The 27,488-nt window shown below is 37.7% G+C and overlaps 1 protein-coding gene and 1 non-coding gene across 2 annotated transcripts in view; one reads left to right on the top strand and one right to left on the bottom strand.

Moving 5' to 3' along the window:
• The window catches only part of MGA (MAX dimerization protein MGA), a 109,656-nt gene that overhangs the window by 63,042 nt on the left and 19,126 nt on the right, over positions 1-27,488 (bottom strand). The window contains exons 3-5 of the mRNA XM_021695610.2: positions 6,428-7,376; positions 5,364-5,442; positions 5,148-5,243 (exon numbers count right to left, since the gene is read on the bottom strand). Of these exons, the coding sequence (XP_021551285.2) occupies positions 5,148-5,243; positions 5,364-5,442; positions 6,428-7,376 (1,124 nt within the window). The remainder of the gene's footprint in view (positions 1-5,147; positions 5,244-5,363; positions 5,443-6,427; positions 7,377-27,488) is intronic.
• Positions 25,305-25,434, top strand: LOC123325934. Its single transcript, XR_006540767.1, has one exon. It is a non-coding gene; the product is annotated as a small nucleolar RNA SNORA8 (small nucleolar RNA).

Below are 27,488 nucleotides of genomic sequence, written 5' to 3'. Positions count from 1 at the left end.
TAAGAAACAAAACAAATGAACAAAGAGAAACAAATGAAGAAACAGACTCTTAATTATAGAGAACAAACTGATGGTCACCAGAGGGGAGAGGAGTGGGGGGGTGGGGGACATAGGGGATGGGGATTAAGGTGTGTATTTGTGATAAGCACTGGGTGACGTATGGAAATGAAATATCACTATACTGTACATCGGAACCTAATATAACTGTATGTTAACTAACTGGAATTAAAATAAACTTTTTTTTTTAAAGATTTTATTTATTTATTTGAGACAGAGAGAATGAGAGAGACAGAGAGCACATGAGAGGGGGAGGGTCAGAGGGAGAAGCAGGCTCCCTGCCGAGCAGGGAGCCCGATGCGGGACTCGATCCAAGGACTCCAGGATCATGACCTGAGCCGAAGGCAGTCGCTTAACTAACTGAGCCACCCAGGCGCCCTCGTAACACTTTTTTTTTTTTTAAGATTTTATTTATTTATTTGACAGAGAGAGTGAGAGAGCACAAGCAGGGGGAGCAGTAGAACCATCTGAGCCACCCAGGCGCCCCCTAAAATAAAAACTTTTTAAAAATTTGGGGGAAAAGGTAACTCTCTGGTGCAGAGAAATTCCTATTAATTTATGCTCATACTCCACCTCAAGAAAGTGAAGCATAACTTCCTACTCACTAAATATGGACTGCCCGGTGACTTCCTTCCAAAGAGTACAGCATGGACAGGTCAGTGATAAATCATGTTGATAAAATGTACCCTTGATACAACGGGATGAGAATGACATTCCACTTCTGTGATCTTCCTCTTATGAACATATAACCTCAGTCTAACCTTGAGAAAAACATCAGATGAAACTCAACTGAGAGACATTCTACAAAATATCTGACCAGTACTCCTCAAAATTGTCAAGGTCATTAAAAATTTAAAAATTTGAGTAAACAGGGCGCCTGGGTGGCTCAGTTGGTTGAGCGACTGCCTTTGGCTTGGGTCATGATCCTGGAGTCCCGGGATCGAGTCCCGCGTTGGGGGCTCCCTGCTCAGTGGGGAGTCTGCTTCTCCCTCTGGCTCTCCCCCCTCTCATCTATCATTCTCTCTCAATAAATAAATAAAAATCTTAAAAAAAAAATTTTTTTTTTTTTTTTTTTTGAGTAACTGTCCCAGCCAAGAGGATCCTAACGAGACATGACTACTAAATGTGATTTCCTAGATGGAATCCTGGAATAAAAAAAGTAAGGGAATCTGAATGGACCTCAGTTAATACTAATATATGAGGGGTGCCTGGGTGGCTCCCGTCATTAAGCATCTGCCTTCGGCTCAGGTCATGATCCCAGGGTCCTGGGATAGAGCCCTGCATCGGGCTCCCTGCTCAGCGGGAACCCTGCTTCTCCCTCTCCCACTCCCCCTGCTTGTACTTCCTCTCTCACTGTCTCTCTCTCTGTCAAATAAATAAAAGTTTTAAAAAATATATTAATATATCAATATTGTCTCACTAACTGTAACAAATACACTAATGTGAGATGTTAATAATAAGGGAAACGGAATGAAGAGTATATGGGAACTCTACTACGTTCCCAATTTTTCTACAAACCTAAAACTTAGCTAAAATAATTAGCTAAATTATTATCTCCCTAAAAAATATTTTAGGGATGCCTGGGTGGCTCAATCATTAAGCATCGGCCTTCAGCTCAGGTCATGATCCCAGGGTCCTGGGGTAAAGCCCTGCAATCTGGCTCCCTGCTCAGCGGGGACTCTGCTTCTTCCTCTCTCCCTGTCTCTCCACCCCCCCATGTGTGCTCTCTCGCTCTCTCAAGTAAATAAATCTTTTTAAAAAATTTTTAAATTGACATAGAATTGACTTGGTAGCAGTGAAGTAGAAATGCTTCTACGAAAATACCTTCAGAGTTCAAAAACAGATGATAATTTCAGGTTGATAGGAAATAAATCAATCTGGATGTAGTAAAGGTAGTACAGGAGACAGAAAAAATATAGTTCTGTGGAAAACAAAATTAAGATTCTTATTTTATTTTAGCAACAAGACTACCACCACTAGTAAAAACACCTCCTCAGGCTTAACATTTCTTCCACAACTTCAAAGCAAGCTCAAAAATCTTTTCAAGTTTTTTGAGTTTCCAGCTCAAAGATTTTTAAGTGCTTATATTCTAAAAAACAATGTAACTCCACAGTTAACAGAAAAGCAAAGAAATATGACATTATTGGAGTAAAATTTAACAAATTATTTCAATCATCCATTTTTAGAGAGGGACCTTAAAGGGACACCTGTGATTGGGATCACTCAGTTACTACAAATACTTAGCCAGTGTAACTTATTTTTCTGAAATTCTAAGTCTTAACAAACAAAGGTTGAGGAGTGAAGGGATATCTGCCGAAACAAAATAGAAAAACCCAAAACAGATCTCTACCTCACACCTTATGAATAGTACCTTATGAATTACAGATTTAACTGGGGTTTTTTTGGTTTTTGTTTTTGTTTTTTTTTTTTTTAAATAAAACGATGTGGGGCGGCTGGGTGGCTCAGTCGGTTGAGTGTCCAACTCTTAATTTCAGCTGAGGTCATGATCATGGGGTCCTGGGATTGAGCCCCGTGTCTGATTTCACACTCAGTGCAGTATGCTTGTCCCCTCTGTTTCTACCCCCACTTGCACTCTCTCTCTCAAATAAGTAAATAAAATCTTTTAAAAAATATAAAACTATGTAAGAATACAGTTGAATTAATTTTAACAACATGAAGATTAAGTAAAAACTTGTACATGACACCAAACGCAGAATCCGTATAGCAGATGAAAACTGATGGTTCACCCACATTTTGTTTGGCTCAGTGTTTAAAGCTTCGCCCAAAAGACTAGTATCAGCTTCTACCACTTAGAAATTGAGCATCATTACATAAAAATGCTGACTTCAGTCTTTACTGAACAATGAGAATTTCTGAAAATACTGGGCCAACCTTCCCATATGACAATAATCCACAGATGTGATTGCCCTTTAGAAGAGGCACCTGTGCTCCAGCCTGTCAAGAGTCCAACCTCGTACACAAAATCAGGCTAATTTTATTTGGCTACCTGCTTAGTTTCCAGGAGCATTTGACTTTGAACCACAATTACACAGAGGAAAAAGTTAGATTTGACTACAATGTATGTAGGAGAAGGAAAAAACAAACTCAAACCTTAACCAGCCAGGAAATAATAGGCAAACAAACCAAAGCAAAAAGACCAGCAGGTCTGAACATATTTACCTCTAGGACTAAGACGGAAACAAAGGTAGGGATCAAGTTGAAAGATATTTACACATTATCAGAGTACATAACTAACAAAATATGGAAGTAGGAGAGAGAAAAAAAAGATAAAGGAAAAATTAACTGATAGAGGTAAGAGAATATTATTAAAATAAAATAGCAGAAATGAAAGCTAACAATAAGCAATAATGTTATTTACTATTAAGACTATGATGTGACTGTAATTGTCCCATTATAATCCACAGTACCCCTCTAAGACCACACTGTCACACAAGCAGCCTCATATTAAAGCAAAAGTTCTTCAAGTATTACTAGCTGATTTAGAAACTGAATGATCATTTTATATATCATTTTGTTAGCATATACTACTTAGACTCTCATATAAATGATCCACTATATAATGTAAATCAGCTCAACAATCCTTTGCCGGGGGGGGGGGGGGGGGGGGGGCAAAAAATAAAAAATTTAAAAAAAAACCCCAAAAAACACACAAAAAAAAAAAAAAAAAAAAAAAAAAAAAAACCACAACCCCCGGGGGGGGGGGGGGGGGGGGGGGAGCTGACTAATAGTCAAAAACTCAATAAACTACTCCAAAAAGCACACCTAAAATCAAATATACAAGAAACTAAAAACTGGGGCATGGTTTACAATCTCTCATTTACAGCAAGTGGCAACGTCAGTAGTTCCTATGATGGTAATAAGTATAGAGCAATCCCTCCTAATCTGCAGGGGATACATTTTAAGACCCACAGTGGATATATTCTAAGACCCTCAGTGGATGCCTGAAACCACCTAGCACCAAACCCTGATACACACACATACACACACACACACAATGTTTTTTCCTAGACATACATACTTATGATAAAGTTTATAAATTAGGGACAGTAAGAGAAAATAATAAAATAGATTATAATATATTACAATAAAAATTATGGAATGTGTGGTCTTTCTCAAAATATTATACTGTTCTTCTTGTGACGATATGAGATGATAGGGCGCCTGGGTGGCTCAGTTGGTTAAGCGACTGCCTTCGGCTCAGGTCATGATCCTGGAGTCCCGGGATCGAGTCCCACATCAGGCTCCCTGCTCAGCAGGGAGTCTGCTTCTCCCTCTGACCCTCCTTCCTCTCATGCTCTCTGTCTCTCATTCTCTCTCTCGCAAATAAATAAAAAATCAAAAAAAAAAAAAAAAGATATGAGATGATAAAATGCCTATGTGATAAAAATGAAGTAAGGTGAATGATGTAGGCGTTGTGACATAGTGTTAGGCTACTACCGGCCTTCTGACCATACATCAGAAGTAGGACTAGTATAGATTTCAGTATTAAAATACAGGATTAAGCAACATAATCAAAGCCAAGATAATTTATTACAACAAAATAGAGATAATAGTGAAAATTTTAACTGACGTCCCAGGCAATACATGAAATACACAAAATATGTTTACAGTCACACAATGAGAAAAGTATTCTATTTACACACTTACATATTACTAAGTATATAAGAATAAGTAGGACCCCCCCCACACAAAAAAAAGCACACAAAAACAAAAGCAACTAAAACTTAAAAATAAGAAATAGGGAAGAAAATACTTTATTATCATAGTTTTTAAATGCATAAGATATTATGCTTCACAGAGACAATATCTTCAGAGTTGGAAAGGTTTTTGTTATAATAAAAAAAACAAATAACCCTAGAGAAGCTTTTAAATTAAGAGAAAGAATCAGAGAAAAACACAAGCTGAGAGAGGCACTAAAAAATGAAATCAAGGATGCGGGGGGGGAAGGAGGAAAAACAAAAATGGGTAAGGAGAACCGGGAAGGGAGAAAAGGGGAAAAAAGAAAGGAGAGAAAAAAAGAGAACAAAATTAAAAACTGGCTTGTATTTTTTTTTTTTTTTAAATATTACCTTCTTGAAGACCAGGATGTATCACCTGCTTATGCCGCAAGGCCTTCAAATCTTCTATCAATTCCTTTTCCAACTGGGAAATTCTTGCTCTGCAACCTACTCAGAAAACAAACAATAACAAAATAAGTTGCTATATACTAAGAAAAAGAAAGATTGCATCTTTCACTTCTAGAGCCAAATCCCAAATATCTCTCCTTTTAAACTATTATATAATACCTGGGTCATTTGTGGTTGATGCCTGAAGACTACAGGGTTCTTCAGTTGTCCCATCAACTGCATGAATGTCAAGAGCTTCCTATATATAAAAAAAGAAAGAAGTTCCTATCACTTCTAGAAGTTTAAATGTAAACCAGGAACCTTTTTTTTCTAATTCGATATTTTCTAAATGTTCTACATTAATAGCATTTCAATCAGAAGGGAAAAAGGCAAAAAAATCTGAATAGGCTCATATGCTCATAAAACTGTTTATGCCAATTTACGTACTGATTTCTTAGAGCCTATGTAAAAACAGATTACTCAGCAATTAACAGAGAGGAAAACACCAGCTAGGGGCGCCTGGGTGGCTCAGTTGGTTAAGCGACTGCCTTCGGCTCAGGTCATGATCCTGGAGTCCCTGGATCGAGTCCCACATCAGGCTCCCTGCTCGGCAGGGAGCCTGCTTCTCCCTCTGACCCTCCCCCCTCTCATGTGCTCTCTGTCTCTCTGTCTCAGATAAATAAATAAAATCTTAAAAAAAAAAAAAGAAAAGACCAGCTAAAGAGAATTCAACCTCTCTGTAGCCAATTTAGAAATACCAGGCTTCTATAAAGATCTAAAAGAAAAATAATGTAGTTGGAGAGTTGCAGTAAAATAAACTATCTGTGTGAGACAACAGAATTTCTAAGACAATATTAGTTCTCCAGTGGTACTCTGTTATTGTTGATGAAAATCAGAGGATGGGGTATTCTAAAATAGTCAAGTTTTCATGTATGTATGCCTTTTTAGAATCCATAATGATGTAAATTCCAGTAAGATCCAACAATTTTTAAAATTCCAGCTAAATGCAGTTCAACAATCATGAACTGAAATCAAAGCAGACATTTAAGTCCATTCAAACAAAATATCTTAAGTGGAGCCTGTTAATTAAACCAAACATTTTGGAGACACTCCCCTCCCTACACATACATCTTCACCTAGCAGGTGCATTCGAAAAAACAAGATTCTAAGTTAGTTATCAACCAGTATACAATTCCAGAATCACTATCTGACCTCCAAAGAAATGCTGAAAATGATAATCTTACCTTCGATTCAAAGGAAACAAAGAGAACACCATCCACGTCTTCCAGATCAGGCTTCACATCTGGAAAGGTACTCCCAGGACCCATAGGAGTGTTCTTTGTAGAAGTTAAAGATTTTCCTGTGTTTTTAGGTGGTCGCCCTGCCTTAGAGAGTTTCAATTTTCGTGGCCTTCCTCTTTTTCCAGGGACATTTGAAGGGGCATTCTGATTAGCATTCACAACCTTGGAGGCTGTTGAAATCTTAAGCACAGTTGTTCTTCTTCTGCCCAAGTCCTCTTTTCCTAAAAATGGGTCCCCAGCTGAACTCTTTGAACTGTCAGGTATTCTTTCTGTGTTAATGCTGTCAGATAGCTCAGGATATTTCCATTGAGGCTCTTTAAGTAAGGGATATTTCTGTACCACTCTGAGATCTGGTGAATGTTTTCTAAGACCATTTTCTGATTCCTTGCCTAAGCAGAAGCCAGTCTCACTGGAATTTTCAATGTACGTAGGCAAATAGTCTAATTCTGTCAATACAGAAGATTTATCCTTTCGAGATGTGGAAAGCATGTTATCAGGGAGCTCAGAAATCTTCACTGTACTTTTGGTGACAGCACAGGGCTCCAGATAGACTACTGGCATCTTTCCAGCGTCTAACTTGAACATTTTAGCTTGAGCAACACCTGATGGGCTATTTGGTAGCCATTTAGAAGACGGATGGTCAGCTTCTAGGTTATCAACTTTATTGTGCCTCTTTAGCTGTTTCTCTAGTATAGGATCATCATCACTGTTTGAGTATACATCTGTTTCCTCATCTGTCTCTTCCTGTTTTATAGTTACCCCTTCCGGGCACTCAGCAAGTTCGTATTCATAATCATCTACAGGCTCCTCTTTAATAACAACATTGAAGTTTCCATTCGCGTCTAATGGTGACACTACATGGGAACCATCTTCAAAATTGTTGGCAACGAGACTGAAGAGACAAGGGAGGGAGGTTAAAAAGGGCAAAATTAAGACTCAGGAGGAAAAAAAGAAAGACTGTGGGAAACCAAGTGACACATCAGATATCATGAGCCATTCTTCAAAAAACACTGTATAACTTGGCAAAGTTCTCAAAAGCAGTTTATCAACATCACACTTTTATCCTTTCCATCAATTTCTCATAAAAACTATATAGGATAAAGAGTAAGGTTTTAGTAAGTAACCTTATAACAAATAAAAAGAAAGATATAACACTTATTTACTAATGGTATTTTTCAAACAAACTCAATTTTGAAAGTCAGCTGGCAATGACCCAAAATCAAACTCTAGAACTAATCCACACACCAATTAACCACTAACAATAAAAAGCAAACAAGTGTCCATTACAACTAAGAATTGCAATAAACATCAGGAAAGGACTTTCAAACTGCCTGATCTGTTTTAATTGAGATAAAATTCATACAACATAAAACATAACTGGCTGGCTCAGTTGCTAGAGCATGCGACCCTTTATCTTGGGGTTATAAGCCCCACGATGGGTGTAGAAATTACTTAAAAATAAAATCTTTAAATAAAAACATAAAATATAACATTTTAACAATTTAAAAATGTACAAGCCAGTCGTTTCTTAGTATATTCACAATGTTGCTGCCAGGTGATTGTCAACTTTAAAATAGAAAAACTCGGGGCACGAGGGTGGCTCAGTCATTAAGCGTCTGCCTTCGGCTCAGGTCATGATCCCAGGGTTCTGGGATCGAGTCCCACATCGGGCTCCCTGCTTCGCGGGAAGCCTGCTTCTCCCCCTCCCACTCCCCCTGCTTGTGTTCCCTCTCTCACTGTGTCTCTCTCTGTCAAATAAATAAAATCTTTAAAAAAACAGTAATAAATAAATAAAATAGAAAAACTCACTTTCAATGTAATGAATCCACCATTAATTCTTCCAAAATAAAAGGGGAGGGTAGTTGAAGGCAAGTACATCCAACCCAGTTAAACTCAGTGTTTATAATTCATAAAAAAAAAAAAACCATCTTTTTAGCTTCCCCCTCCTCCCAATTAACCACTGAAAACATATAAATCGTCCAATATAACTTGAGGACCTGTTAGAACTACTCACTAACCCAATTAAAGTCACTTGTCTTTGTAAAATTTTTCATTAATCTCAAATACACACAAAGCAACCCTAACAACAATGCGTAGTTACTCATTCCTTGCACAACTTAAGATCTTGACCTTACTCAAATCCTTCAATGGAGGACTTCCACTTCCAGTTAGAATGTGGAAGATCACAAAGACAATCAATTCTGTCAAAACAATTAGAAAACACTAGGTAAATTAAAACCCTTCTCTTCTTTAAAGACCTCAAAGACCTCTAGTCACAAGTCCAAATGAACTGAATTCTAGAGAGGGACCAGCCTTCTCCAGTTGGCCACAGATGAATACTGCTTTAAACCCTGAGTACCGGGACGCCTGGGTGGCTCAGTCGTTAAGCATCTGCCTTGGACTCAGGTCATGATCCCAGGGTCCTGGAATCAAGCCCTACATCGGGCTCCCTGCTCCGTGGGAAGCCTGCTTCTCCCTCTCCCACTCCGCCTGCTTGTGTTCCCTCTCTCGCTGTGTGTGCCTCTCTGTCAAATAAATAAATGAGATCTTTTAATAATAAATAAATAAAAACGCTGAGTACCATTTACATTGCCTGAAGCACAAGTGCACAAAGAAAAAAAGCAGTGATAGATAAAGGATCCTTAGTAAGATAGAGAAATCAGTCAAACTTTCAATACCTGAGTGTGAGCAGACTAAAATCTAGAGAAGCCGAAAGAGAAAACTAGTCCTCACTCCCACCAATTACCCTCCAGAGCACTTCCACAGAATAAGCAGCAGTGATGCAGGAAGCTGGCCTGAAAACCAAGAACTTGTACTCTCCCACAACTTAGATTCCAAGTTCCCGTCGCAGAGGAGTCCAATTCCACCCCTAACACATCTGAACCATGAAGCTAAAATTTATTAAAGTAAATCACCTAGATGAAGGGTACAAAAAAAAAAAAAAAAGGTGTGTCAAATCTGTGGGACAACACCAAACGACCTAACATAGTACGAACTGCACTTCCTAAAAGGCATTTAGAAAGAAAGGAGAACATTTGGATAGAAAAATGAACAAAAATACCCCAAAAGTGAAAGATTTTAACCCACAGATCCAAGAATCTCAGCTAATAACATAGGAGAATAAATAAAAAGAAAGTCAAACCTAGGCACATAAAGATCAGGCAGCCAAAAATTAAAGATCAAGAGAAAAGTCTTATAAACATCAGGAAAAAAGACACATTAGAGAAACAACAAGAACAGACTGACTACTCACAGGAAACAATGTAAGCCAGAAAACAATGGAATGATAGTATTGAAAGAGTACAGTACTGAAAGAGTCAACCTAATGTTCCAGATTACCAAAGAAGCCTTCAAAGATAGACAATTTTCAGACAGCTGAGAAAACTGAGACTGCACAAGAAATACTACCTCCTAAGATCAGAAACAAGGTAAGAACTTAGTTAGCTCTCACAACTTAGACTCAATTGTACTAGAGGTTCCACCAGGTGACCAGGAAAGAAAAGTAAATAAAAAACACCCAGATTGAAAAGGACAAAGTAAAATTTTCTATTCAGAAATTTTCAGATGACATGATCTTGTATACAGAAAATCCTAAGGAAGCCACTAAAAACCTACTGGAACTAATAAATGAGTTTAGCAAGAGTATCCAAGATCAATATACACAAAAAATGTTATTTCTACAAATGAGAAGTATCAAAAATGAAAGAAAAAAATTCCATTTCCATTTAAAACAGCATCAATAAGAATAAAATAGTAATAAACTGAACCAAAAAAGTGTAAGACTTGTACACAGAAAATTACAGAACACTGTTGAAAGAAATTAAAGACAACCTAAATAAGATATACCCTACATTTATGTACTGTAACACTTAATATTGGTACAACAGCAATACTTCCTTATCAAGATCCCACCTGGGACTTTTGTAAAAAATTCACAAGGTGATCTTAACATTACACATGAAAATGCAAGGATCTCAAAATAACCCAAAAAATCTTGAAAAATAGGAATGAAGTTCTCTAAAACTCGTATTTCACAATTTCAAAACTTACTACAAAGCTGTAGTCATCATAACAGTGTGATGATATTGGCATAAAGCAAACCAGAGATCAACTGAACATAATTCAGAGTTTAGTAATATACACCCACATTTCTATCAAATGATCTTCAATTGCCAAGAGTACCAAAACAATTAAGTGGAGAAAGAACAGGCTTACCTTATTCATAACAGCTAGAAAGTGGAAATAACTTTAATGTCTATCAACTAATATATAATGGATATATAAAATGTGCCATATCCATAGAAGATTATTTTTCAGCAATAAAAGAAACAATACAGGGGCGCCTGGGTGGCTCAGTCATTAAGCGTCTGCCTTTGGCTCGGGTCATGATCCCGGGGTCCTGGGATCAGCCCCACATCAGGCTCCCTGCTCAGCGGGAAGCCTGCTTCTCCCTCTCCCACCCCACCACCCACCCCGCTTTTGTTCTCTGTCTGTCAAATAAATAAATAAAATCTTAAAAAATATATACAGATACAGATACACACTACAACATGGATGAACCCTGAAGAACTCATGCTAAGTAGAAGACCACACATATTATATAACTGCATTTCTATGAATGTCCAAAACGGACAAATTCATAGTTGTATATGGATGGGGTGCTGTTGAGGAGGGGATGTGGGAAAGTGAGGAGTGACTAACAGAGGGCAAGGGGTTCATCTTGGGGGTGACAAAAATGTCCTAAAAACATCTGTCGTCAGTGCTCACTTCGGTAGCACATATACTTAAAAAAAACAAAAAAAACCTGTGGTCATGGCTGCACAATTCTATGAGTATACTAAAAATCACTAAACTATACACTTTAAAAGGATAAATTTTAGGGGAACCTGGGTGGCTCAGTCTGTTAAGCATCCAACTCTTGATATCAGCTCAGATCTTGATCTCATGGTCATGAGTTCAAGCCCCACATTAGGCTCCACACTGGGCATGGAGCCTACTTAAAAAAAATAAAAATAAAAATAAATTTTAAAAAATAAAAGGGCGAATTTTATGGCAATGAATTAATCTCAATTTTTAGAAAGTTAATAAATATATACTAAGGAAGTTCTTTGGACAGGAACCAATACGAAAATGGATCCAAGAATGAATGAAAAATAAATATGTGAGCATTTATAACACTTTTTCTTAGATTTCATTAAGTGACTACTGTTTAAAGCAAATAAAATAATAATGTTTGGGGAATTTATAACACATGTACAAAGACATGAACTGTAAGGACTGTCCTTATAATTAGCTATACATGTAATGCTACAACTAACTGAATTCTACTTTATAAATTAACGGTGCACATTATAATCTTTACAAGCACTGCAATGGATTGAACTGTGTCCCTCCCAAATTCCTATGTTGAAGTTCTAACCCCCAATGTGACTGTACATGGAGAAAGAGTCTTGAAGACATAATTAAGGTTAAATGAGTTCATAAAGGTGGGGGTGGTCTCTCCCCACTCTACATGAAGACACAGCTCAGAGGCAGCTGTCTATAAGCCAGGATGAGAGCTTGCAACAGAAACAGAACCCTGCCAAAACCATTACCTTAGACTTTCCAGCCTCCAGAACTGTGAGAAAACTAATTTTCATTGTTTAAGCCACAGTCTATGGTATTTTGTTATACCAACCTAAGCAGACTAATACAACCACTTTTTAAAAAGAAAGAAAAAAGAGGCATAGCTAAAAAGGCAAGAGGCAATATAAATGTAATTTAAAAAACTCAATCCAAATGAAAACAAGGAAATATAACCGAAGAACACGAGAAAAGCAGAAAATATCAAGATGGAATGCTTAAAAACTAGCCCTATCAGTGATAACATTAAATGTAAATGAACAAAACAATCCAGATAAAGGTCAATAGATTTTAACAGTGAACAAAGAAAAAAGTTCCAACTATAAGCTGCTTAAAAAAAAAAAAAAAAAACCAAACAATTTAAATCCAATGACAGAAATAGATTCAAAGTGAAAGAAGGGAAAAAGATAAAACCATGTAAACAGAAAATCAGAAGAAAGCCATGGTGGCTCAATAACATCAAAGTACACTTTAAGTACTATCAGGGCGCCTGGGTGGCTCAGTCGGTTAAGCGTCTTGCCTTGTCTCATGTCATGATCCCAGGATCCTGGGATCGAGTCCCACATCGGGCTCTGCTCAGCAAGGAGTCAGCTTCTTCCTCCACCACTAACCCCGCCCCCCGCTCATGATCTCTCTCACTCTCTCCTTTCTCAAATAAATAAATAAAAATCTTTTAAAAAAAATAAAATAAGGGGTGCCTGGGTGGCTCAGTCGGTTAAGCGTCTGCCTTTGGCTGAGGTCATGATCCCAGTGTCCTGGGACTGAGCCCAGCATCAGGCTCCCTGCTCCACAGGGAGACTGCTTCTCCCTCTCCCTTTGCCTCTCCCCCTGCTTTTGCTCTCTCTTGCTATCTCTGTCACTATCTGTCTCTATCAAATAAAATATTTTTTAAAAAATAAAAATAAGTACCATCAAAGATAAAAAGGGACCTTATAAAAATTTTATGAACTCAATTCATCAAAAAGACAACAATCCTAAAAGTATATATACCTTATCATATACCTTCAAGATAGTTTAAGCAAAAGTTTATAGTACTACAAAGAAAAAGACAAGTCCGCTGACTCTGATGGGAGATTTTAACATACCTTTCTCAGTAACTGATAGAGGACATCGTACAGACAGACAGACAAACTGAGAAAGAAATGAACAGTATCATACTTACCTGAGAAAACTACAGAACACTACATCCAGCAAATATGCAACACATACATTTTCAAGTGTGCATTTAGTATTAATCAAAACTGACCATATGACAATAAAGCAAAGTCACAATAAATTTCTATTTCAAAGGTTTTAAGTCACATGTTCTCTAACAATAGAATCAAGCTACAAATCAGTAACAAATATCAGTGTAACATACCAAAATTTGTAGAAGGCACCTAAACCAATGCTCAGAGGAAATTTTATAGCTTTAAGTAAAAAGTCTAAAATCAATTATCTTAGTCAGGGGTGATAAATTTGTTTGCAAAGTGCTAGATGGTAAAAATTTTAGGTTTTGAGGTCCATACAGTCTCTATTACAACTACTCAACTCTGCCACTGTAACATAAAAGCACAGACAATATATAAACAAATGAGCATAACTGTATTGCAACAAATGGACAATGTAATTTGAATACTATATAATTTTCACATGTGACAAAATATTACTCTTCTTTTATTATTTTTCCCTACCTATTTAAAAATTTAAAAATCAGGGGCACCTGGGTGGCTCGGTCGTTAAGCGTCTGCCTTCAGTTAGGTCATGATCCCAGGGTCCTGGGATCGAGCCCCACATCGGGCTCCCTGCTCGGCGGGAGGCCTGCTTCTCCCTCTCCCACCGCCCCTGCTTGTGTTCCCTCTCTCACTGTCTCTGTCCAATAAATAAATAAAATCTTTAAAATATATATATATATAAATCATTTTTAATTTGCAGGCCATGCAAAACAAATGGTGAGCTACGTATGGTCCACAGGTCTTAGTCTGCCAAGCCCTGTTCTAAAATAGGCAAATTAAAGCAAAAGTAAGAAGAAAGAAGAAATAAAGATGAGAGGAAAAATAAAACAATGAAACAGGAAACAACAGAGAACTGAATCTGTGATCTGAAACCTGCCAACAAAGAAAACTCCAAGGCTTCCCTGATGAAGTCTATCAAACACATAATGAAAAAAATACTAATCTTGCACAAATCCAGAAAAATGCAGGTCAATGCAACAATCTACAACTTGTTTTATGAAGAAAGCATAACCTTGAAACCAACATATCAGAATAAAACTACAAATATCCATCATGAATTTACATTTAAAAACCCTCAGCAAAATATTAGCAAATGAATCTGACAATATTAAAAAGGCTGTTACTATAACCCAGTAATATTTATTCCACGAGTGCAAAGCTGGTACAGCATTTACAGCCCTTATGTTAACTTTGTTCACAGACAGCACAATTGTGTGTGTAGAAAATCCAAAGAATTGGGCTCCTGGGTGGCTCAGTTGGTTAAGTGACTGCCTTCGGCTCAGGTCATGATCCTGGAGTCCTGGGATTGAGTCCCACATCGGGCTCCCCGCTCAGTGGGGGGTGTGCTTCTCCCCCTGACCCTCCTCCCGTCTTCTGCTCTCTCTCTCAAATAAATAAAAAAATAAAATCTTTAAAAAAAAAAAAAAGAAAATCCAAAGAATTACAAACTAGTAAGTGAATTCAGCAAGGTAATAAGATACAAAATCAATATATAAATATCAATTGTATTTCTATATGCTATCAAAGGTTGGAGGGTTACACTACTGGATTCCAAGATTTATTATCGCTAATGTCATCAAAACCGAATGGTACTGGCAAAAGAATAAACTAGTAAGTGGAAAACTTAGTACAAGAGTAGATCCAACTATATATATAGTCACCTGATTTTCAAAAACATGACAATTTTAAAGGTCTTTCAAATAAATGATCGTAGCCACTAGATAGCTGCATGGAAAAATACACAAAAACTAAGCCAGGATGGATTACAGACTTAAATGTGAAAGCTAAAACAAGTTCCCTCTTTCAAAAATTTCACTTAACTGGTGAAAAATAGATTTTTCTTTATGCTTTCTTTAAAAAGCTTTATTCAACCTAACTGTGCATCCACAGAAGAATGGATAAAGAAGATGTGATAATATGGAAATGGAAATTTACTTAGCCATAAAAAAGAATGAAATCTTGCCATTTGCAAACAACATGGATGGACTAAAGGGTATAATGGTAAGTGAAGTAAGTCAATCAGAGAAAGATAAATACCATATGAAGCAACTCAAGCTGCTTCCATATCTTAGCTATTGTAAATAATGCAGCAATAAACACAGGGATGCACATATGTTTTCAAATTAGAGTTTTCATTTTCTTTGGGTAAATATCCACTAGGGGAATTACTGGATATGATAATTCTATTTTAATTTTTTTAGGAACTCCACACTGTTTCCCAGAGGAGCTGCACTAGCCTACATTCCCATCAACAGTGCCAAGAGTTCCTTTTTCTCCACATCCTCACCAACACATTTCTTGGACCACTTCCTTACGCCATACACAAAAATAAACTCAAAATAGATTAAAGACCTAAACATGAGACCTGAAACCAGAAAATTCCTAGAAGAAAACATAGGCAGTTATCTCTTGACATCAGCCACAGAAACATTTTTCTAGATATGTCTCCTTTGGTGAGGGAAACAGAAGCAAAAAAACAACTACCCCAAAATAAAGAACTTTTGCAGAGCAAAGGAAATCATCAACAAAATAAAAAGACAACCTACTGAACAGGAGAAGATATTTGCAAACAATATGCCCCAGTAGGGGTTAATATCCAAAATATATAAAGACTTAAACAACTCAACACCAAAAAAATAAATAATCCAATTAAAAATGGGCAGAAGACATGAACATTTTTCCAAAGACCTACAGATGCCCAACAGACACATGAAAAGATGTTCAACCTCACTTATCATCAGGGATATGCAATCAAAAACCGTAGTATCACCTCACACCTGTCAGAATGGCTAAAAACAAAAACATAAGAAATAAAATCCACCATTTTAAGTGACAATTCAAAGATTTTTAATAAATTTAGTTTCGCAATCCAGTTTCCTTTGTCTTTTTTTTTTTTTTTTTAAGATTTTTTATTTATTTGACAGACACAGCAAGAGAGGGAACACAAGCAGGGGGAGTGGGAGAGGGAGAAGCAGGCTTCCTGCTGAGCAGGGAGCCCAATGTGGGGCTCGAACCCAGGACCCTGGGATCATGACCTGAGCCGAAGGCAAACACTTAATGACTAAGCCACCCAGGTGCCCCTCCTTCATCCTTTTTAAAAGGTTGAGCAAAACAAGCCCTTTTTTTCTCCTTCCTATAATGTCAGTCTTTATATAAGTTCACAAAGAAATGCCATTCTATATCAAGTAATTGAAGATTCATTTAATTAAAGTTCTCTCATTACCTTCACATTTCAAGACATTAACTCCCAAAATGTAGGAAAAAATCTGTATCTTCTTTTCATTTAACCACATGACCTGAATTTGTTTTCAGTAGCTGAGAACTTCCTAAAGCTAGATCTTGGCTGCTACTGCAATAATTGCTTTCACATTTTCCTGAGGAATTAAACTTGCTCTTAGAAAGATTCTCAGAAAGTATCTCTCCTTATCTTCCAAAAAAAACTTTATGCATAAAGCATGAAAATCTGTCTTGGCGGGAGGATTTTGCATACAACCCTGAATTTTCAGTTCTAAGAAGTCTATTCAAATGAGGTGAAAGATTATTTAAGCAAGAATACAAGCAAAACAAACAATTTGTACAACTTGAAGAAAAGGATCACTTTTTTGTTGATAGCACATAATCAATGCAACAAATAAATATGACATATACCAGTCACTCTGAAACACATTTTAAAAGCTTTAAGTGCGGGACACCTGGATGGTTTAGTCAGTTAAGTGTCTGCCTTCAGCTCAGGTCATGATCCCAGGGTCCTGGGACCGAGTCCTGCATGGGGCTCCTTGCTCAGTAGGGAGCCTGCTTCTCCTTCAGCCAGCAGCAACCCCTGCTTGTGCATGCACGCGCTCTCTCTCTGACAAACTAAATCTTTTTAAAATAGATAAATAAAAATTCTAAGTGCTACGGATAAACTCATTCAGTCAACATTAACTGAACATCTACAATGTGCCAGTATATTTTCTTGGGCACAGGGATTACCAAAATAAATAAAGCACAGTCCCCTACACTCAAGGAACTTACAGACCACTACAGGAGACAGACAAGGAGACAATACAATGTTATTTAACTTAATAAACACTACTGTAAAGATGTGTACAGATGGCTTCCATGAAACTGGTACTTATTTGATTAACCACAAAAAAAAAAAAAAAAAATCCACTGGAAAAAGGGACTGTAGAATGCAAAAGAAAACAAAGAGTTCTCAGAAAATGAAATCTGATAGCTGCAATAAAAGTTTCAGTAAGTTATAAGTTAAATCAAGGAAACCTCATATAAAATAAAGCAAAAGATAATGACAGAAGAAAAAAAAGGCCATGTAAAATAATCAATCCAGGAGATGGAACAACCAAAAGAAAACTTTAAGTGGAAAATGTACCAGAATAATACTAAATATATTCCTAGAACTAAGGAACATGAATTTCTTGATTGAAAAATGCAGCACAAAAATAAGAACCATACCAAAGCTCATCACTGTGAAATTTCATAATATAAGGGGATCAACAACAAAAGATGTTAAGAGCTTCAAATGACCAAGAATCAAAAAGGCATCACACTTCAACAGTGAGGGCAGCTGGCTGGCTCAGTCAGTAGAGCATGTGACTCTTGACCTCAGCGTTGTCAGTTCAAGCCCTGCATTGGGTATAGAGCTTACTTTAAAAAAAAAAAAAAAAACCTTCTCAACAGGAAACTGGAACACATTTTCAAGCAAAGATACCTGACCAAATAAATTTATAACATATGAGGAAACATATAACAAAGTTATTTTTCACCATGCAAGAAGAAAATTAAAAGGCTTTCTGAAAGGGGTGAAGCAGGTTGAAAGACTATTTCCATCAGAAGTGATTTTTTTTAAAGATTTATTTACTTGAGGGGCGCCTGGGTGGCTCAGGTGGTTACACATCTGCCTTAAGCTCAGGTCATGATCTCCAGGTCCTGAGATGGAGCCCCACATTGGGCTCCCTGCTCAGCAGGGAGCCTGCCTCTCCCTCTTCCTCTGCCTCTCCCCACTACTCCTGCTCTCTCTCTCACTCTCTATCTCTGTCTCAAATGAATAAATAAATTAAAAAAAAATTATTGGGGTACCTGGGTGGCTCAGTCATTGTCTGCCTTCAGCTCGGGTCATGATCCCAGGGTCCTGGGTTCGAGCCCCACACTGGACTCCCTGCTCAGCAGGAAGCCTGCTTCTCCCTCTCTCCCACTCCCCCTGCTTGTGTTCCCTCTCTCACTGTTGTCTCTCTCTCTGTCAAATAAATAAAATCTTTAAAAAATAAAAAAAGAAATAAAAAAATTCTTAAAAAACAAAGATTTATTTACTTGAGAAAGAGAGAGCGCACGCAAGCACAGAGGGAGAGGAAGAAGCAGACCCCCACTGTGCGGGGAGCCCAATGCAAGGCTCGATCCCAAGACCCTGGGGGATCAGACCTGAGTCAAAGGCAGACGCTTAAACTGACTGAGCCACAGAGGCACCCCTCCATCAGAAGTGATTTTATTTAAATATTCTAAAATTCTATGTTCCATACATCCTTTCTGAGGGAACTACTGAAAGATGTACTTGAGAAAAAAAAGAGAACACAAAGCAACTCAGACAGCTTAAAATATAGGAAACAGGAGGACCTACATAAGGGAAAGGTAAATGTAGTCAGCAGGATGACAGCAAAGTGAAATCCCAAGGCAGCTTTGTATGGTCTTAGAGAACAACCAGTTCAGATTAGCAAAGGAAGATAAAGAGCAACTGAAGACAGTGTTCAGACGAGACAAAAAATTTTTACTTTAATTAGATGAAAGTATGTGTGTGAATAAACCGAGAAATTTCAAGTTTAACTGAAGAATGTGAAAAGAATTAACACTAGGCCTAAAGAAAACTAAGGAAAAGGAAAAAATGGCAATAATTACTAAAAAACAGAGTAATACAAGAAAATGTTATGGTATACCACTTGGCTCAACGGTATAGAAAATTTATATTGTAACATTAAAAATGGATATTTATTTTTGTGACAAATATACTGATAAAATGAGAAAAGAATAACAACTGAAAGATTTGGGTAACATGTAAAATGGTAATTAGCTGGCACTGTATATGATTTAGACAGAGGCAAATATCACAAGAAATGATTATAAGTGGAAAAACAAATATCCTCTAGGAAGAAATATAGGGGGTGAAGAGGAGTGAAGTAAGAGTGTATTTTTCACCATGTGGTTTTATTTATTTATTTATTTTTTTAAAGATTTTATTTATTTATTTGAGAGAGAGAGAATGAGAGAGAACACATGAGAGGGGATAGGGTCAGAGGGCAAAGCAGACTCCCTGCCGAGCAGGGAGCCCGATGCAGGACTCAATCCAGGGACTCCAGGATCATGACCTGAGCCGAAGGCAGTCGCTTAACCAACTGAGCCACCCAGGCGCCCTTCACCATGTGGTTTTAGTTAAGCTTTTTAAATTATGTATATATATTCAGCATATAATAAAGAATTTGTCTGGTCTTCCTCCAGTGTTCCTGGCACGGAGTTTCTAAAACACTTGGAAATTCCTAAGTGATAGAAATGTCTTTTGCTATTCATGAGCCCACTGGATCACATCTAAGATTATGCTAATGAGGTAACAACAGTGAGCTCCTAGACAGCTTCATGATGGGGGCTGGGCACTAGATAAACCAACTCTGTGATTAGAGGATACGGACTACAAAGCAGCCTTACCTCCAAGGGAGGGAGGGGAGGCTGGAGATTAAGTTCAATCACCTAACCAATGATTTAATCAATCTCACCTACTTAATGAAACCTCAACTAAAAGTGGACACCAGAACTCGATGGAGCTTCCTACCTGGTGAACATATCAATATGCCAGGAGAGTGACATACCCTATGCCTCCTAGGGAAAGGGCATGGAGGCTTTACATTTGAGACCTTCCTGACCTCACATTGAGTCTCTTCATCTGGATGATTCATGATTCTAACCTGTATCCTTTATAATAAAACTGCTCTCGTAAGTATAGTCCTTTCTGAGTTCTCTTGAGTTATTCTGGTGAATTAGTAAACCTGAGGGTGTTCATGGGAACCTATGAATTCATAGCCACTTGGTAAAAAGTCCAAGTAGCTTGGAGACCCCACCTGACGTTGGCATCTGAAGTAGGGGCAGTCTTCTCCGGGACCATGCCTCCAAACTTATGGAGTTAGTGTCAGAACTAAACTGCAGACTTGGTGTTGAAACAAAATAGTACTACTTTCACTTAAAATTTTCTTTTATTTTAAGGCAATCAGTAGACCCTGAAGAATTAAACAAAGAAGTAAAAGTCTGGGGTGCCTGGGTGGCTCAGTCGGTTAAGCGACTTTTAGTTTCAGCTTGGGTCATGATCTCAGGGTCGTCGGATCCAGCCCCATATTGGGCTCCACGCTGGGCGTGGAACCTGCTTGGGATTCTCTCTCTCCCTCTGCCCCCCCTCCCCGTGCATAGGCACTCCCTCTCTCTCTCTAAAAAAAATAAAAATCAAAAAAATCAAAACTCTGACAAATAAGGGCAAAACTGGAGAAAAAGGCATTGCAGCATTCTACAAGGGTAATACACTAAAGAGACAAGATAATAAATACATCAAAGTAGGTAAGAACCAACAATGACTATTTTTTTCTAAAAAAGGGGGGGTGGCTCAGGTGGAGTAGGGAAGGACTGTAGGTGGAACCTAAAAGTCAGGCAATTACCATTACAAAGCTATACTAATTAAAACAATATTTTACCTAAGGGTAGACAAACTAATCAAAGGGGAAAAATGGTATCCAAGAACAGACCCTCGCGTGTATAACTACCTGAGCACTCCCAATAGCCAGTAAGTATATAAAAATGAATATAAAAACTTTACTAAAAGGTATATAAAATATATTAAAAGGTATATAAAAACTTTACTAATTAAAAAAAATGCAAATTAAAACCACATGCTCCTTTCACCCCTGCTATTCAACATAATACTGGAAGTTCTAGCTACAGCTATTAGGCAAGAAATAATATACATTCAAACTGAAAAAGGAATAAAGCTACCTCTATTCATAGCTGACATGATCTTATATGTAGAAAACTCTAAAGAATACACACAGGAAAAAAAATCAGTTAATAAACAAATGCAGCAAAACTACAAAATACAAAAGTCAAGAAGTATCAGCAATATTTCTATACTGAGCAATATACAATATAAAAAATTTTTTCTCAAAAAGAAAATTAAGTAAACTGTTCTATTTGCAATAGCATCAAAAAGAATAAAATACACAGAAATAGATTTAACCAAGGACGCAAAGACTTACACTGAAAACTATACATTATTGCTGAAAGAAATTAAAGACCTGAATGGAAAGATATCCCATGTCCATGGACTGGAAAATATAATATTGTTAAGGTAACAACACTACCCAAAGCAACACAGAGATGCAGTGTAATCCTTATCAAAAATAAAACAATGGTCCTTTTTGCAGAAAAAGTGATACTAAAATTCAAATGGCATCTCAAGGGATCTCAAATGGCCAATCTTGAAAAACAAGAACAAAGTTGGGAGACTCCCACACCTCTCAAACCCAAAACCTACTACAAAAGTTAAAGTAATCAAACCACTGGTACCAGATTAAGAACAGACATATACACATAGACCAGAACAGACCAGAGAGCCCAGAAATGAACCCCGACATATATGGTCAACTGATTTTCAACAAGAGTGCCAAGACCATTTATATGAAAAAGTCTTTTTAACAAACGGTGCTGGGAAAATTGGGTATACATATGCAGAACAATAAAATTGGCCCTTATAACACTCATAAACATACTCAAAATGGGAGCACCTGGCTGGCTCAGTTAGAGAAGCATGCAACTCTTAATCTCAGGGTCCTGAGTTCAAGCCCCAGGCTGGGTGCAGAGATTACTTAAATAAATAGAAACTTTAAAAAAATATGCAAAATGGATCAAAGGCCTAAATTTAAGAGCTAATTCTCAATAACTCTTAGTAGAAAACACATGGGAAAATGTTTATAACCTTGGATTTGGTACTGGTTCTTTAAACAGGACACCAAAAAAATAAATAAACAGGACACCAAGAGGACAAACAGAAAAAAAAAAAGAAAAATTATACTTCATCAAAATTAAAAACTTGCGTTTGTACAACAAAGGACACTATCAGAGTCAATTCACACAAAAAAGAAAAATATCTGCAAATCATTTACTTAATAATGGATTAACATCTATTATAAAGAACTGTCACAACTCAACAACAAAAAAACAATTTGAAAATGGGCAAAGGACTTAGATATTTCCCCAAAGAAGATACACAAATGGCCAATAAATACATGAAAAGATGTTCAACATCACTATTCATAAGGGAAATAGAAATCAAAACCACAGTGATACCACTTCATACCCATTAAATGATTAAATGACTATTAAAAAAATAATAATAGTAACAAATGTTGGCAAAGATGTGGAGAAATTGGACCCTTGTGCAGTGGGTGAGAATGTGAAAGAGTTCAGTCACTATGAAAAACAGTATGGTGGTTCCTCAAAAAAATTAAAAATAGAATTACCACAAGATCCATATATTCCACTTCTGGAAAAATAACCAAAATAACTGAAAGCAGAGTCTCTAAGAGATATTTGAATACAATGTTCATAGCAACATTATCCATAATAGCCAAAAGGTAGAGGCAACCCAAGGGTCCACCAACAGATGAATGGAAAAACAAAATGTGGTATATACACAAAATGGCATATTATTCAGTCACAAAAAAGAATCAAGTACTGATACATGTTGCAACATGGATGAACTTTAAAGACATTATGCTATGTGACAGAAGCCAGACAGAAAAGGATAAATATTCTTTGATTCCATTTATACGAGGTATCCAGACTAGGTAAAACACAGACAGAAAGTAGAAGAGAAGTTACCAGGAGCAGAGATGAACAGTTATTACTTAATGGGTATAAAGTATGTATTTAGGATGAAGAAAATGTCTAGAAATGGATAGTAGAGATGTTTACAAAAAACTGTAAAATGTACTTAATGCCATTCAACTGTACACTTAAAAATGGTTAAAATGGTAAACTTCATGTTATGTATATTTTACCGCAACTTTAAAAAACCCACAATAGGGATGCTTGGGTGGCTCAGTCAGTTAAGCATCTGCCTTCGGCTCAGGTCATGATCCTAGAGCTCTGGGATTGAGTCCAACATCCAGCTCCTTGCTCGGCAAGGAGAGTTTCTCCCTCGGCCTGCCCCTCCCCCTGCTTGTACTCTTGCTCTCTCTGACAAATAAATAAATAAAATCTTTAAGGGGGGGGGGGCTCCTGGGTGGCTCAGATGGTTAAGCATCTGCCTCGGCTCAGGACATGATCCCGGGATCAAGTCCCACATCCGGCTCCCTGCTCAGTAGGGAGTCTGCTTCTCCCTCCTCTGCCCTTCACCCTGCTTGTGCTCTCACTCACTTGCTCTCTCAAATAAATAAATAAAATCTTAAAAAAAAAAAAAGTTTAAAATAAAAATTAAAAAAATTTAAAAACCCACAATACTTTGCCACTACACTCACCGGAATAGCTAAAATGGAAAAGAAAAAGTACACTAAACCTGGTAGGGATGTTGAGCAACCTCAATTCTTACTCACTGACTGTGGAAGAATAAGTTGATAAAACTATGTGAGGACTTATACTAATGCTAACCATATGGGGCACCTAGGTGGCTCAGCTGGTTAAGAGCCTGCCTTACGCTCAGGTCATGATCCCAGGGTCCTGGGATCAAGCCACACGTACAACTCCCTGCTCGGGGGGAGTCGACTTCTCCCTCTGCCTCTGCCCCTCCCCTCACTCATGCTCTCTCTCTCAAATAAATAAAATCTTAAAAAAAAAAAAACCACATATGTATACCCTATGATTAAGCAATTCCACTTCCAAGTATATGCTCCAAAGAAAGCACTCATATGTGAACCCAAACTAGAATATCCATAACTGCACTATTTATAATGGTCACTGAAATAATTTTTTTTTTAAGATTTTATTTATTTATTTGAGACAGAGAGAATGAGAGAAAGAGAGCACATGAGAGGCGGGAGGGTCAGAGGGAGAAGCAGGCTCCCCGCTGAGCAGGGAGCCCGATGTGGGACTCGATCCAGGGACTTCAGGATCACGACCTGAGCCGAAGGCAGTCGCTTAACCAACTGAGCCACCCAGGCGCCCCACTGAAATAATTATAATGGAAACTATCCAAATGCCCATTACCATTAAAATAACTAAATTGTGGTTGACTTGGTGTCATGTGTTAAAAAAAAAAAAAAAAAAAAACTAAATTGTGGTATTATCTAAAAGGTGAATACTGTAGATCAATGAGAATAAAGCAATCTACAACAACATGTAACAACATAGGTGAATCTCACAAACAATGTAAAGCTAAAAATGGTAGACAAAGAAGAATAAATACTGTATTATTCCTTTTACATTAAAGGAGGCAAAAATATCTAACATTAGAAGATAATGTTCATCCTATTGGGGAGGAAGGAAGGACAACAACTGAAAGAAGCCTTTAGAGGGGCTCCTGGTGTACTGATATTTTTGTGTGTGTGTGATATTAATGCTGGTTATATAATTATGTTCAAGTTGTGTAAATTCATCTAGCTGTACTGTATGTATGATATGTATCACATTCCAATTTAGTAAGTCACACAAAAATAAAGAGAAAATGAATGTTGAAACAGAGAAAAGGTAAAGAAAAAAAGTGTTAAAAAGTTAAATTTGTGGGCGCCTGGGTGGCTCAGTTGGTTAAGCGACTGCCTTCAGCTCAGGTCATGATCCTGGAGACCCGGGATCGAGTCCCGCATCGGGCTCCTTGCTGTGCAGGGAGTCTGCTTCTCCCTCTGACCCTCCCCCCTCTCATGTGCTCTCTCTCTCTCTCAAATAAATAAATAAAATCTTTTAAAAAAAAAAAAAAAGTTAAATTTGGTGGCACTATGCAGGAGAGTCTAAAGAGAGAAAAATAACGGATTTGCACTGCATGGTATCTACCCTCAGCAGCTCATTCCTGCTGGGTGTTCAAAAGACAGTGCAATAGAAACTCAGTATCTGGCATTGTTGGTTTTCTTGGCTTCATGCATAGATTTAGCTTAAATGTAAGTAATTTCTAGTCATGGGGTGCCTGGGTGGCTCAGTCAGTTAAGTGTCTGCCTTTGGCTCAGGTCATGATCCCAGCATCCTGGGATCGAGCCCTACATCAGGCTCCTTACTCTGCAGGGAGCCCGCTTCTCCCTCTCCTCCCCGCTTGTACTCTCTCACTGTCTCACCTTCTCTCTCTCTCAAATAAATAAATAAAATCTTAAAAAAAAAAAAATTGAAGGACTTTATTTGCCAAATAATGTCAGAATACTGGTAATAGGACATAAACAAGCTGATCAATCTGTTAAGGGGATCACACATGACCTTCAAGAGAACAAGTACAGTAATGTGATCAGGAAAGACTGCAGGGGATATTAAGAAAGAAGTGAGAAAACTCAAGCAATAGGTGAAGATTATTCATTCAACAACACTAGCAGGGGGCACCTGGGTGGCTGAGTCGTTAAGCGTCTGCCTTCGGCTTGGGTCATGATCCCAGGGTCCTGGGATCGGGCCCCGCATCGGGCTCCCTGCTCAGTGGAAAGCCTGCTTCTCCCTCTCCCACTCCCTCTGCTTGTGTTCCCTCTCTCGCTGTGTCTGTCTCTGTCAAATAAATAAATAAAATCTTAAAAAAAAAAAAAAACACTGACCGTAAATAAGAGAAGGGAAGGGGGAGTAAATGATAATGGAAAAAGACAACTAAGAAAAAACTTTGTCGTGTCTTTAAAAAAAAAAAGAAGAAGAAGAAAAGCAAAGCAAAGAAGAAAAGAAATTGTAGAAGTAGAAAGAAACTAAAGATCCTGGAAAGAAAATAACGTAAAAGCACCATCTCTCACTAATAAGAAACTCTAATTCCCAAAGGATAAAATACTGTCCCCTAAAACTATGCTGAAATATATCATAATCTTAGACAGAAACATACCAAATTAAATGACAAGTTAAAGATTTACCGCTAATTACTCAAGGTAATGAAAAATCAAATCTGAGTGTTCACAAATGGTATTTTTAATATTCCAGAAGTTTCATTTCACTGACACTATTCAGGTTTTGGTTAAAGTACATAAATTCAAATATTTACTAACTACCTATGGAATATCACTCTAGGATTGAGGAATCGGTACCAGGTAAAACAAATCCTTACTGTCACAAAGCTTATAAGCTAGTAAGAAAAGCAGAGTATATACTAACCAATCCAATAAGATGATAGTTAATGAATGCTATAAAAACCCCTAAAAGACCAAAACAGAGAAATTCACTAAAAATAAGATAATAGATCTAAAAAAAAAATAAGTATGAGACTAGACCTGAACGATGAGGGAGTACCAACAGTATAATAATATGCAGAAACACTTAAGGCAGACGCAGAGGGAATGGACGCCTGGGTTGCTCAGTGGGTTAAGTGTCTGCCTTCGGCTCAGATCATGATCCCAGGGTCCCAGGATAGAACCCCACAGCAGGCTCCCTGCTTCTCCCTCTCCTGCTCCCCCCTGCTTGTGCTCTGTCAAATAAATAAATAAAATCTTTAAAAAAAAAAAAAAAAGGCAAAGGGAATTTGAAGAGAAAGGGGGTGAACTGAGGTGGCTGAAATGTAGCACACTCAGAAAAGTATGGTACAAGATTAAGTCCAAAGAGATAAGGCAAGGAGCCTTTAAAGTATAATAGTAAGCCACTGGGGGCGCCTGGGTGGCTGAGCCGTTAAGCGTCTGCCTTAGGCTCAGGTCATGATCCTTGGGTCCTGGGATCGAGCCCCATATCGTGCTCCCTGCTCTGCAGGAAGCCTGCTTCTCCCTCTCTCACTCCCCCTGCTTGTGTTCCCTCTCTCGCTGTGTCTCTGTCAAATAAATAAAATCTTCAAAAAAAAAAAAGTAAGCCACTGAAGGGTTTTAAGAGAAGACTGACATAATCTAATTCACATTTTTCAAAGAACATTCAGTCAGCTAAGTAGAGCATGGATTTCAGGGGGGGAAAAGAGAAGCAACTGGGAAACCAGTTAGATGGTATGCAGTGGAAAGGATGTTCTGGACCACCATGTTAGCAAAAGAGATAGTACAAATCATTACGCTCATATACTAAGGGTGGAG

Source organism: Neomonachus schauinslandi, chromosome 9 (assembly GCF_002201575.2).
Source record: "Neomonachus schauinslandi chromosome 9, ASM220157v2, whole genome shotgun sequence".
Lineage (NCBI taxonomy): Eukaryota > Metazoa > Chordata > Mammalia > Carnivora > Phocidae > Neomonachus > Neomonachus schauinslandi.
This window is presented reverse-complemented; position numbering and strand designations above follow the sequence as displayed.